The sequence below is a fragment of the Bufo bufo genome, chromosome 5 (genome assembly GCF_905171765.1).
Source record: "Bufo bufo chromosome 5, aBufBuf1.1, whole genome shotgun sequence".
NCBI classification, from domain to species: Eukaryota; Metazoa; Chordata; class Amphibia; order Anura; family Bufonidae; genus Bufo; species Bufo bufo.
Genome location: NC_053393.1, coordinates 255,349,385 through 255,363,764, shown reverse-complemented (window position 1 = coordinate 255,363,764; position 14,380 = coordinate 255,349,385). Strand labels below are relative to the sequence as shown.

Here is a 14,380-nt window from a genome sequence, read left to right as displayed (position 1 = left end):
TTTCCTTGCCTGTTCTGCTCATGTCTGTGGCAGTCCTCACTGCTCCTAGTGTTCTGTTCTGTTATATCTGTCTTGCAGTGCCTCACTGCTGCTGCTTGTGGAAGTGGATTCCGGTGTTCCCCAGAGGGGGAATGTCCAGTCTGTTTATACCATGTCTGTCGATGTCTGGTTTCTGTTCTTGCTATGCCTGGGTTATGTTATTATCTGTATTCTGAATTGTCTTGGCTGTCTTTGCCTGCTTAATGTACTGCAGGTACCTTCTAGTTTCCGTTTCCTGCTGCCACTGGCTGGTTTATGCTCTGGAGTCGCACCTGGCAACTACCGACTGCTAGTCTATCCTCACCATCTGAGGCTCTAATGAAGTCTAGGTAGTTACTTAGTTGTGCCCCTCCGGATTATGGCTAGTCGGTGGCACAGTGAGTTTTTCCTGCTGCTCGGTAGCAGTACATTGGGGTTTCCTGTGTTTCATTTGTCTCTGGTATTTCGGTCATGCCTGATGTCGCAGAGGCTTCTTCCGAGTCTCCGATTCATGACAACCAACAGTCTGCCCTCAGCTTTAGTCTGCCACATACTAGTGAGAAGTCCCAGCAGTTCTAGCAGTCTTGTCATAGACTCTTCTATCCACAGCCTTATCTGGATTCTCCTCTTAGCAGAGTCTCGGTAGTCTCTCTGTTGTCTACACATGATCTCCTCTCTACTGTAGAGCAGATTCTTACAGCAATGTCACTACAAAGCTCTGCCTCCTCCTGGACTTCAATCCGAATTTCAGGATAAATTTTATTCTCAATGTAGCTGAATTTCCAGCGTATGATGTCACCACGCCGGCCGGTGTTAGATTTCACGCCAGACCTTCAAGCAAGATGGCAGCGGCCCATCACAAACAAATGAATCTTTTTTTTTTTTTGTATTTTTATAATACTTTAGTATTCCTATCAGATTCTGTGATCAGCTATAAAGGTGGCATCTGAGGGGTACAATGGTGAGGAAAGGGGGGGTGGGTAATATTGTGATTTTTATTTCATCTTTTTTGTAAAATTCAGCGAAGCAGCCAAATTGAATTTTACAAAACCTCGCTCAGCTCTAATAACGGTGCTACTGTTACAGCTAATACAGCAGGATGCAGGGTATATTGACATATGTGATGTCAGACTAAAATAAAAGACTGCAATGTTTCCTCTCTTAGGTTCTGTTCACACTTTTTGTGAAGAAAATGCTTGGTGTATGCACAGGGAAAGCTTACAGTACATATATAAAACATATCCGTAGTCTTCCATGGACCCAGCAGATGCCGACATAAAGTTCGTCAGTGCCTCTGCATATTTTTTTTGTACATGAAGTCTGCTGTTTCCTATAAAGATGGCTTCAGTAGAAAACAGTACAAGTCCTTTTTAAAGAAGTCCTGTCACCACAAAATGCAATGCATTCTGGAAGCACCATATCATAGAGCAGGAGGAGCTGAGTAGAATTATAACATCACCCCCTGTAGCTTTTCACAGGAAGTGGGGAAAAAAAAACCTGATTATAAATTAATACATTAGGGGTTTTACTGAATCTTGTCCCACAAATATACATCAATCTGCTCAGCTTCTCCTGCTCTGTAACATTGTACTTTCAGATTGCACTTCATTTTGTGGTGACAGGTTCTCTTTAAAATTGCAGTCAAAGCCAACCTCTCCCTTTTACAAAGGTATGCATTGGGGAATACACTCGATGTGCGGTTCAGACAGAATAATATAAAAAAATCGATCAGACCCCAACAGTGTATTTTTCAAGTTAGATACAATGCACTCATGTGGAAATTCATTTTTGTAAGCCAGCATTCCACAACCACGAAATTTGTGTTCATTGAAACTGATGCAACCGATATTCCCTGTTCAATGCTGCAGAATATGCTGGCATTACATAAGGAACAAGACATGCAGAAATAATTTTTATTTTTATGAACACTTTTTGAACTCCCATTTTTTTTCTAAACTGTTCCAAAATTATGTGCATTTTATAATATCTCTGCTTATAATGGTTTCATAGAGCTCAAGTACATTGACTTCCATACAGCCAGCTATAGAGAAAAATTCTGCAAGTGTTCTGGTTGCTTGCAGCTCTCATGAAAAGGAAATGACTGGTAGACCTATACCTCCACTGAAATCAATTGCAGTCAAAATTGTATCATATCAAAAACATTTGTTGGTACAGAGTGCAATAATCATACAATATGCATCTTCATGACTTAATAAGTCAGCCATTATGATTGCCACTGCACTTGTACACAGCTAACGAATATGATGGCACTAGAGAGGAGCGTATTGGCCCTCAGATTCAATTTGGATCTGAATAAATTTCTACCCGAATAGAATGTGCCCCAGCTGCCCTGAAAAGTCATATATGGCACTCTCAGGTCTCCTAGGACTGTATCCAACCCCTCTCAAGCTCTTTAATGCGTATGCAGCATTAGTAATGTCAAGACGATATAGCTATGGGTAAATGGGCGGTGGTGGGTGGTAACAATAAGCCTGTCTAGACAGGCTACACTGTCAGATGTTTGTTTGTTTATTTATTTATTTGCTTTTCTTTCCATTAAAAAGTCCAAAAATTCTCCTGGGCAGATGCTTTCTACAGTCTTTTGATCTGTCAAATTGTGGTTGCCATTTGAATGATCTCTATGAAACAAATTGCAAAGATTTAGGATTAGGTAGAAACTGAATACAACAAATTGATTGATTTAGTTTAAAATTGATTCGCTTATCTCTAGATGGTACCTTTTACTATAATTTATATAGACTTGTAGAAAATGGAATGATTAAAGCTCTGGATACTGACCTCCATTCTTTGAGTCATGTTGGTGCATACTGCATTATTTTTGCACTCTGTACCTCCTTGGTAGGTTCTTTCCACTTCTATGGCAGTGTGAAAGGAAGAGGTGGATTTGGAGCTCTGTAACATAATATATATTTTTTAAAGTATGTTATAAAACTGGTCAGCACCGAAGTTTGGGCCTAAAAATGACATGGTGTTGACTTTAAAGTACGGCTGAAACGCTTAGAAAAGCACTTTCAATATATGACTCAAGAAAGGGAATCTGATTTAAATAAGTTAATGTAGTCTTATTTTGTATATTTCTGGTGGTGTTAGAATGTTTTGAGGCTTATTGTCCCAGTATATATAAAACAGCCAACTTACTGTTGTGGTTTTTGTTTTGGATATTTACTCATCCCTTTTCTCTGTGATCATAATATTCTTGATTTAAAATTGTATTTGCAATTTTGGAATATGTTCATATAAAATGAATTTTATGTTGTTGACCTAGACACTATGTAATATGGTTAAAGAACCATTCCAAACTGACTATCCACTGTGTTTTGTTTTTTTGTTTTTTTGTTTTTCTGTAAGGCCACATTAAATGCTCGTACATCCATCTTGGCAGCAGCAAATCCTGTTGGTGGAAGATATGAACGATCAAAGTCACTGAAGCACAATGTAAATCTTTCAGCTCCAATAATGTCCAGATTTGACCTTTTCTTTATTCTAGTGGATGAATGCAATGAGGTAAATACTTTAAAACAAAAATAAAATAAAAAAATCTGACATTTTCAGACTATTCTTTAGAACAGATAACCCCAGATTGGAAAGTTGACTGTGTACATTTGTGATATTTAAAGAGCTATTTAGTATTTGATGGGATAGAATGTCTCAAATTATAGCATAATAAAAAAAAAAATGCAGTTAGATTGTTTCTTTTCCTCCCAGATATTATATCTTGGGTAGTGTAATTAGACCAAAAAAAAAATATAATAATCATATTATAATGCTTGTTATATATAGTGTATATTCTATTTTGTTACACACTGCTGTGAAGTACTGTACAGTCGTGGCCAAAAGTTTTGAGAATTACATAAATATTGAAAATTGGAAAAGTTGCTGCTTAAGTTTTTATAATAGCAATTTGCATATACTCCAGAATGTTATGAAGAGTGATCAGACTCAGGTGAGAATGTTGACGAGCACAAGGCTGGAGATCATTATGTCAGGCTGATTGGGTTAAAATGGCAGACTTGACATGTTAAAAGGAGGGTTATGCTTAAAATCATTGTTCTTCCATTGTTAACCATGGTGACCTGCAAAGAAACGCGTGTAGCCATCATTGCGTTGCATAAAAATGGCTTCACAGGCAAGGATATTGTGGCTACTAAGATTGCACCTCAATCAACAATTTATAGGATCATCAAGAACTTCAAGGAAAGAGGTTCAATTCTTGTTAAAAAGGCTTCAGGGCGTCCAAGAAAGTCCAGCAAGCGCCAGGATCGTCTCCTAAAGAGGATTCAGCTGCGGGATCGGAGTGCCACCAGTGCAGAGCTTGCTCAGGAATGGCAGCAGGCAGGTGTGAGCGCATTTGCACGCACAGTGAGGCGAAGACTTTTGGAAGATGGCCTGGTGTCAAGAAGGCCAGTAAAGAAGCCAATTCTCTCCCAAAAAAAACATCAGGGACAGATTGATCTTCTGCAGAAAGTATGGTGAATGGACTGCTGAGGACTGGGGCAAAGTCATATTCTCCGATGAAGCCTCTTTCCGATTGTTTGGGGCATCTGGAAAAAGGCTTGTCCGGAGAAGAAAAGGTGAGCGCTACCATCAGTCCTGTGTCATGCCAACCATAAAGCATCCTGAGACCATTCATGTGTGGGGTTGCTTCTCATCCAAGGGAGTGGGCTCACTCACAATTTTGCCCAAAAACACAGCCATGAATAAAGAATGGTACCAAAACACCCTCCAACAGCAACTTCTTCCAACAATCCAACAACAGTTTGGTGAAGAGCAATGCATTTTCCAGCACGATGGAGCACTGTGCCATAAGGCAAAAGTGATAACCAAGTGGCTCGGGGACCAAAACGTTGACATTTTGGGTCCATGGCCTGGAAATTCCCCAGATCTTAATCCCATTGAGAACTTGTGGTCAATCCTCAAGAGGCGGGTGGACAAACAAAAACCCACTAATTTTGACAAACTCCAAGAAGTGATTATGAAAGAATGGGTTGCTATCAGTCAGGAATTGACCCAGAAGTTGATTGAGAGCATGCCCAGTCGAATTGCAGAGGTCCTGAAAAAGAAGGGCCAACACTGCAAATACTGACTCTTTGCATAAATGTCATGTAATTGTCGATAAAAGCCTTTGAAACGTATGAAGTGCGTGTAATTATATTTCACTACATCACAGAAACAACTGAAACAAAGATCTAAAAGCAGTTTAGCAGCAAACTTTGTGAAAACTAATATTTGTGTCATTCTCAAAACTTTTGGCCACGACTGTACATATAATGGACTGATCTAGGAATAATATCAGATACATTTCCAGGACAAATATCTCATGTCCTGGGGATTAGCTACAATGTATTGCCAAAGGTATATTCTATAAACCTGGAGAAGAGGTTATTTAATTCCCAAAGCATTGCCAAGAAGGGATAATATAATCTCCACTTCTCAGCTAAGAGGAGAACTAGGCTTGTAGTTTCAGCATCTTTTCTTCTGTAAATGACAAAAAAAAATATTCTGGATACATTAGATATCCCATTTTTTTTCTATTGTTTGTTTGGGTTTCATGTTTAGGTAACAGACTATGCTATAGCACGAAGGATTGTTGATTTACATGCAAGAAATGAGGAGTCTATAGAGAGAGTGTATTCAATTGAAGACGTTCAGAGGTATTTGCTGTTTGCCCGTCAATTCCAGCCAAAAGTGAGTTATTAGTATTTGTTTTTCGCTTTAACAATACTTGAAAAGTCTCTTAATGCATACAGGATAATGAGATAAGATAATTATGCACCCAGGCATCCTATACAATATACAAGAAACTGATTCTTCAAACCAGGCCAAGTAGATGCATTGCTCTATGGTCCAGTTCTGATGCTCACTTGCTGATTGTATGCTCTGTAAGTGATGGGCATAATGTGACAGATGTTCACAGCTGACAAATCCTGGGGGGTTGGTTATTTTGGAGTAATACTCCTGGTTAATGAAGGCTAGTTATGGGACCCAAGCTGGCCTCTAGATTCTAGAAAGTAAGTAAAACCCCTAGCTATGCGTATGAGTCATACAGACCCAAAATATGTAGTAATATTGTGTTTTTTTTTGTATATTTCAATGCTGGGTTTTTACTTCTGTGATGGGCAGCAATCTGTGTGGGCACTGCGACCACCATACACTGCAACTGCATGTTCTGGTACATTTATATTATATGCAGGAATAATTTCTCCAGCAGTTTATGCTCCTGTAGCACTTGAGTGATTGGGCCAGCCTTCATTCTCGGTGTGCATAATTGAGCCTTGTGCAACCTTGATATGGTCACCCATCAATTTGTTGTTCTTCCATCGACCCGGTTATGAAATATACGGACTACTGCATACCAGGAACACCCTCAATTTATTTTTTTTCTGTTCTGACCCAGTCACCTAGCCATCAGATTTTGACCCATGTTTAAGTCCCACATCCTTCCTTGCCCAATGTTCCTGCTTCAAAAACATCCATTTTCGATAACTGACCACTATCTTATCTATTTCCTACCCCTAGGGAAGCTATCAATGTTATTCACTTCACCTGTTAGGAGTTTTAATGTTCTAGATTATTGCTTTGATTTTGGTAATTTTGGATAGTTGTGTCAGAGGTTTTCTGGTGTGGGTGTATATATGTACTGTATATATCTGTTGTATATATAGAAAGCTGTTATTTGTTACATTATTTTAGTCCTGTTCATGTGAAATGTGGTGTTTTTTGCAATGTAAAGATCATAAAGGAAGCAGAAGAGTTCATTGTGGAACAATACCGCCGCCTTAGACAGCGTGATTGTAGTGGAGTGACAAAATCTGCATGGAGAATTACAGTCAGACAGCTTGAAAGTTTGATCAGATTGTCTGAAAGCATGGCTCGCATGCACTGCTCAGATGAGGTAAGGTATTGCTGAGCCTGAAATATAAAAACCCAGTATATAATACACCACCATCATATTTTTATCTAAAGTACAATGTAAGATAGTCTGGCTCATAAGATACTGTATCCTCTCTCATTGACATGGGACCAGAAGTTCGAACAGCTCAATATGTTTCTATTCACTTAAGGTTCACCCAAAGCATGTGAAAGAAGCCTTCAGGCTGCTGAGCAAATCAATAATCCGTGTGGATACACCTGATGTTAGCTTCAATCCAGGTGAAGATGAGAAGAACATCGAAGGTATGTTTATATTCCAAAATTAAATGGGCACACACCTTTTACAGAGCTATTTATTTAGACAAATATGAATAAATAAGGTGTCAAATTATCAATGTTTTTAGCATATTTTTTTTTTTTTGTAAATGGCAACATTTTCTGCTCAACTAATAATTAACCCCTTCAGGACTAATAAAACTGGGGATCTGGAATTAGTGATGTGTGAGGAGGACAATAAATGTATATGTAAAAAACAAATAAAAGCCGCCAAACTAGAGACCGAGAGATTAATTGCCAAAGAGAGCAAAACTAACCCTAACATGTTCTTCAATTTATATAAATGGTAAAAAGTATAAATCTGAAGGTGTCGGCCCTTTAAAGAGTAAAGAGGGGGGAGTCACAGAGAGCGACAAGGAGAAAGCAAAGCTATGAAATATTTTTTTCTCCACTGCCCTATCTGACCCAGGAAGAAGTACAGCGGCGTCTTAAAAAGATTAAAATGGACAAATCGCCAGGACCAGATGGCATACACCCCCATATCTTAAGAGAATTAAGTAATGTCATAGCCAGACCCTTATTTATGATATTTACAGACTCTATACTGACAGGGAATGTTCCACAGGATTGGCACATAGCAAATGTGGTGCCAATATTTAAAAAGGGTGCAAAAACAGACCCCGGAAATTATAGGCCTGTAAGTTTAATATCTGTCATGGGTAAACCATTTGAAGGTTTTCTAAGAGATGCTAGAGGATCTCAATGAAAGTAAGCAAGTAACATCATATCAGCATGGCTTCATGAGGGATCGGTCATGTCAAACTAATTTAATTAGTTTCTATGAGCAGGTAAGTTCTAGACTTGATAGTGGTGAATCAATGGATGTTGTATATCTGGACTTTTCCAAAGCATTTGACACTGTACCACATAAAATGAGAATGCTCAGACTGGGAGAAAACATCTGTATGTGGGTAAGTAACTGGCTCAATGATAGAAAACTGAGGGTGGTTATTAATGGTACACACTCAGATTGGGTCACTGTCACTAGTGGGGTACCTCAGGGGTCAGTATTGGGCCCTACTCTCCAATATATTTATTAATGATCTTGTAGAAGGCTTGCACAGTAAAATATAAATTTTTGCAGATGACACTAAACTGTGTAAAGTAATTAACACTGAAGAGGACAATTTACAGCTACAGATGGATCTGGATAGATTAGAGGCTTGTGCAGAGAAGTGGCAGATGAGGTTTAACACTGACAAATGTAAGGTTATGCACAGGGGAAGGAATAATACATCACCCATACATACTAAATGGTAAAATACTGGGTTACATTGACATGGAAAAGGACCTAGGAATTTTAATAAACAGCAAACTAAGCAGTAAAAACTAGTGTCGGGCAGCTGCTGCCAAGGCCAATAAGATAATGGGTTGCATCAAAAGGGCATAGATGCCCGTGATGAGAACATAGTCCTACCACTTTACAAATCTCTAGTCAGACCACACATGGAGTACTGTGTACAGTTCTGGGCTCCTGTGAACAAGGCAGATCTAGCAGAGCTGGAGAGGGTTTAGAGGAGGGAAACTAAAGTAATAACTGGAATGGGGCAACTACAGTTCCCTGAAAGATTATCAACATTAGGGTTATTCACTTGAGAAAAAAAGACGACTGAGGGGAGATCTAATTACTATGTATAAATATATCAGGGGACAGTACAGAGATCTCTTCCATCATCTATTTATCCCCAGGACTGTGACGAGGGGAGACCCTCTGCGTCTGGAGGAAAGAATGTTTGTACACAAACATAGAAAATAATTCTTTACGGTAAGAGCAGTGAGACTATGGAACTCTCTGCCTGAGGAGGTGGTGATGTCGAGTACAATAAAAGAATTCAAGAGGGGCTTGGATGAATTTCTGGAGTGTAATAACATTACAGGGTGGCGCCCAGGGATAATAGCAAGTGCAGTGAGATCCCCGGGTGCCGCTCTACATGTCTGTATAGTTAGTTCATAGTGTAATAATCAGTGAAAGGTCCTCTTTAAGTACCAGGTCGTTTTTTGGAAATTTGACATGTCAATTTATGTGGTAATAACTTTGGAACGCTTTTACTTATCCAATTCATTCTGAGATTGTTTTCTTGTGACACATTGTACTTCATAATAGTGGTAAATTTGAGTCAATATTTTTCTTTTTTCTTTAACCCCTTAAGGACACATGACGTACCGGTACGGCATGTTTCCCGAGTCCTTAAGGACACATGACGTACCGGTGCGTCATAGGTTTAAAACAAGATTGCGGCCTGGCGGGGGTTAATCGGAACAGGATGCCCAGCGGGGGGGGGGGGGTCATGTGACCCCCCCCCGTATCGGCGATCGCAACAAACCGCAGGTCAATTCAGACCTGCGGTTTGCAGCACTTTCTGCAGTTTCTGATCCCCGCGGTCCCTGGCCTTCCAAAAACCGTATGGCATTCCTTTCCTTCTGTGCCCTGCCGTGTGCCCGTACAGCAGGTTACGACCACATATGGGGTGTTTCTGTAAACTACAGAATCAGGGCCATAAACGATGAGTTTTGTTTGGCTGTTAACCCTTGCTTTGTAACTGGAAAAAATATATAAAAATGGAAAATCTGCCAAAAAAGTGAAATTTTGAAATTGTATCTCTATTTTCCATTAATTCTTGTGGAACACCTAAAGGGTTAACGACGTTTGTAAAATCAGTTTTGAATACCTTGAGGGGTGTAGTTTCTTAGATGGGGTCACTTTTTTGGAGTTTCTACTCTAGGGGTGCATCAGGGGGGCTTCAAATGGGACATGGTGTAAAAAAAAACAGTCTAGCAAAATCTGCCTTTCAAAAACCATATGGCGTTCCCCTTCTTCTATGTCCTCCCGTTTGGCCAAACAGTAGTTTAGGACCACATATGGGGTGTTTTTGCAAACTAGAGAATCAGGGTAACCCATATTGAGTTTTGTTTGGCAATTAACCCTTACTTTATTACTGGAAATAGGTTAAAATGGAAAATTTTCAAATAAATCAAAATTTCTAAATTGTTTCTCCATCTGCCATTAACTCTTGTGGAACACCTAAAGGGTTAACAAAGTTTGTAAACCTAGTTTTGAATACCTTGAGGGGTGTACTTTCTTAGATGGAGTCACTTTTTTGAAATTTCTATTCTAGGGGTGCAACGGGGGGCTTGAAATGGGACATGGTATAAACAAAACCAGTCCTGCAAAATCTGTCTTGCAAAACCCATATGGCGTTCCCCTCCTATGTCCTCCCGTTTAGCCAAACAGTAGTTTACGACCACATATGGGGTGTTTCTGCAAACTACAGAATCAGGGAAACCCATATTAAGTTTTATTTGGCAGTTAACCCTTGCTTTGTTCCTGGAAAAAATTTATTATATTGGAAAATTTTCCAAAAAATCGAAATTCTTACATTTTATGTCCATTTGCCATGAAGTCTTGTGGAAGACCTAAAGGGTTAACACAGTTTGTAAAATCAGTTTTGAATACCTTGAGGGGTGTAGTTTCTAAAATGGGGTCATTTTTGAATGGTTTCTATTACGTAAGCCTCAGAAAGTGACTTCAGACCTGAACTGGTCCATAAAAAGTGGGATTTGGAAAATTTCTGAAAAATTTCAAAATTTGCTTCTAAACTTCTAAGCTATGTAACCTCCCCAAAAAATAAAATCATTCCCAAAATTATACAAACATGAAGTAGACATATGGGGAATGTAAAGTCATCACAATTTTTGGGGGTATTACTATGTATTACAGAAGTAGAGAAACTAAAACTTTGAAATTTGCAAGTTTTTCCAAATTTTTGGTAAATTTGGTATTTAATGTAAAAAAATTTACTTTTTTGACCCAATTTTAGCAGTGTCATGAAGTACAATATGTGACGAAAAAACTATCTCAGAACGGCCTGGGTAAGTAAAAGCATTTTCAAGTTATCAGCAATTAAAGTGACACTGGTCAGATTTGCAAAAAATGGCCTGGTCCTTAAGGTGAAATAGGGCTGTGTCCTTAAGGGGTTAAAAAAAAAGTACAAACCTACTTTTTAAGGACCAGTTCAGCTCTGAAGTCACTTTGTGGGGCTTACATAATCAGGTGCGGATTAAGTGAAGCGCCGTCCAATGAGTTCTGAAGCATTTGGCTGAATATGAGCAGATAATATTGCCCAAAACACTTCAGAATTCATCCTGCTACTTTTGTCAGCAGTCACATCATCAATTAATACAAGAGAACCAGTTCCATTGGCAGCCATACATGCCCACGCCATGACACTACCACCACCATGCTTTATTGATGAGGTGGTATGCTTAGGATCATGAGCAGTTCCTTTTCTTCTCCATACTCTTCTCTTCCCATCACTCTGGTACAAGTTGATCTTGGTCTCATCTGTCCATAGGATGTTTTTCCAGAACTGTGGAGGCTTTTTTAGATGTCGTTTGGCAAACTCTAATCTGGCCTTCCTGTTTTTGAGGCTCACCAATGGTTTACATCTTGTGGTGAACCCTCTGTAATTACTCTGGTGAAGTCTTCTCTTGATTGTTGACTTTGACACACATACACCTACCTCCTGGAGAGTGTTTTTGATCTGGCCAACTGTTGTGAAGGGTGTTTTCTTCACCAGGGAAAGAATTCTTCGGTCATCCACCACAGTTGTTTTACGTGGTCTTCCGGGTCTTTTGGTGTTGCTGAGCTCACCGATTCCTCCTTTTTAGGAATGTTCCAAACAGTTGTTATGGCCACGCCTATTGTTTTTTCAATCTCTCTGATGGTTTTTTGTTTGTTTTGTTTTTTTCAGCCTAATGATGGCTTGCTTCACTTATAGTGACAGTTCTTTGGATCTCATCTTGAGAGTTGACAGCAACAGATTACAAATGCAAATTGCCCACTTGAAATTAACTCTGGAAATTGTATCTGCTCATTGTAATTGGGATAATGAGGGAATAACACACACCTGGCCATGGAACAGCTGAGAATCCAAATTTTCCCATTACTTTTGGTCCCTTAACAAGTGTGAGGCACATATGCAAACTGCAGTTAAAGAACATCTTGTTTGTTTCATTTCAAATCCATTGTGCTGGTGTATAGAGCCAAAAATGTTAGAATTATGTTGATGTCCCAATATTTATGGACCTGACTGTAACCTCACCTCCTCCTGAGGTTATCTGGTATTCTGTTACTTCTGGCCTGTAACAGTGACTGCTGTGCGACGTTGTTCCCCTGCTTACCGCCGTGGTCCTGGGCACCGTGCTCTTCGGTGATTGGTGGCCAGTGTTTCCCAGTTACCGCTGCAGTCCGGGACACTCTGAGTGAGTGATGTCGCTTCTGAGGATTCCATTCCACAGCTTCCATTCAGCCCTGGACACTGCATTAGTGTTAAGCTCAAATATTCAAATGGCGAATTTATATCGCGAATATCACCACTTTGAGAATTCGCAAATATTTAGAATATAGTGCTATATATTTGTTGTAGTAAATATTTGGCTTTTTTTTTTTTTTTTTATCTGAACACATGATCCCTCTCTGCTTCTTGCTTGTGGGCAAATGAAAAGGAAGCAATGTCAAGTTCACAATACTTAGTGCACCAATCGGTAATCTGTAGTCAGACCTACTAAAATGTGAAGTTGCACGTAGTGCAAAAAAATATTCTAATCACTGCCGATTTTAGCGCAATCGCGAATATATTGGAGAACTTGGCTCTATCTGCATATAAAGCTATTGTAATGTTCTGCTGTGCCAACCATTTTCTCCAGTCGAGAAGCAGCTTGAAAAATGTAGCCAAAGTGACCCATGCCTGTATTTCGCGTTATGAATTTGCATTACGCGATTTTTACATTGCTGATTTTTCGCATTCAATAAAATAATCTCTAATTCTCGAAATTTGAGAATATTCTACAAAATATTCGTAAAATATCGCAAATTCGATTATAGCCCCTGCCGCTCATCACCAAACAGCATGAGTTTGGCTGGTTTCATGTGTCACTGCTCTAAGGGCAGTTCACATCACTCCCTGGGCTGGGCTGGTTGGATCAGGTGACCTCGTTGACCAACCCTGGCTCTCCTACACATACTTAAGGGGCTCCTCCTTTTCCCCAGATGCCTAAGTTTTAAAGTCCTAGTCTGTTGCTAAAGAGCTTGATAACCACTTGTGTTCCTGACCTATACTTTGTCCCTGGACTCCCCTTATCGTCTGATCCCTGCCTGCTTGCTTTGTCTGTCCCGTTGCTGACCCTGGATTGCCTGACCTGAGCCACCTGCCCTGACCTTCTGCCTGTCTGACTACGCCTCTGCCTCATCCTTCCTTTCCTGCTTTGTTGCTCCTGGTAACGATCTTGATTGTCTACCACGCCTGTACTGCTGGTACCTATCTCAGGTAACTTCTGGTCCTCCTGGACCAGCTACTACTGACTCTGGGACTTCTCTGGAGTGGCACCTGGCAACTACCCTAACGGCCCAAGTCTATCCTCACCATCAGAGGCTTTAGCGAAGACCAGGTAGTTGCTTAGTCACGCCCAACCATCAATTTTGCTTCCATCAATGACAAAGGGTTGAACACTCCTGAGAAAAGATCCTCCATTATCTGGCTCCTATGGAGCAAGAAGGTACAAATTGCATTAATACAGGAGACCCACTTCCGCAAGGTGCACTCTACCCCTGTTTAGATAACCCAGGTACCCTGACTCTTACCATAGTTGTTACTGTTTTGAAATCAAGGAGGGTAAGTATACTAGTCTCCAGAACTGCCCAATGGGAATTGGTAGATGTTTAGATAGATAATGGCAGGTACCTATTTGGAAAGGGTCATCTAGCCAGACTTTTTTTATACCCTTGCCAATGTATACCTACTCAATACCAACCAACTTATGGCCTTAGCGGGAATACTGTTGAAACTTGTTGGTTTTGCGGAGGGTACGCTACTGGTCAGGGGGGACTTAAATTTTGCTATAGACCCTTCTCATTTGGCTTACTCCTATTTTCATTGCATCAAACGTCTCCTTCACTTCCACCATCTGGTTGACGTGTGGAGGGCAGTTAATCCAAATGTTAGAGATTATACCTACTATTCCCCAGCAAGAGATGTGAACTCTAGGCTAGATTATTTCCTTATACGGCACTCTGCGGTACCCTTCCTCGCCTCTTCCACCATTGATTCTATGACTTTTTCAGATCATGCTATGCTCC

At 40.0% G+C, this 14,380-nt stretch overlaps 1 protein-coding gene across 1 annotated transcript in view; it reads left to right on the top strand.

Annotated features, from left to right (window-relative positions):
* Nucleotides 1–14,380, top strand: part of LOC121001206 (maternal DNA replication licensing factor mcm6) — a 197,291-nt gene that overhangs the window by 168,727 nt on the left and 14,184 nt on the right. Inside the window, exons 11-14 of the mRNA XM_040432170.1 lie at nucleotides 3,388–3,543; nucleotides 5,596–5,724; nucleotides 6,770–6,931; nucleotides 7,101–7,212. Coding sequence (XP_040288104.1) covers nucleotides 3,388–3,543; nucleotides 5,596–5,724; nucleotides 6,770–6,931; nucleotides 7,101–7,212 — 559 coding nt within the window. The remainder of the gene's footprint in view (nucleotides 1–3,387; nucleotides 3,544–5,595; nucleotides 5,725–6,769; nucleotides 6,932–7,100; nucleotides 7,213–14,380) is intronic.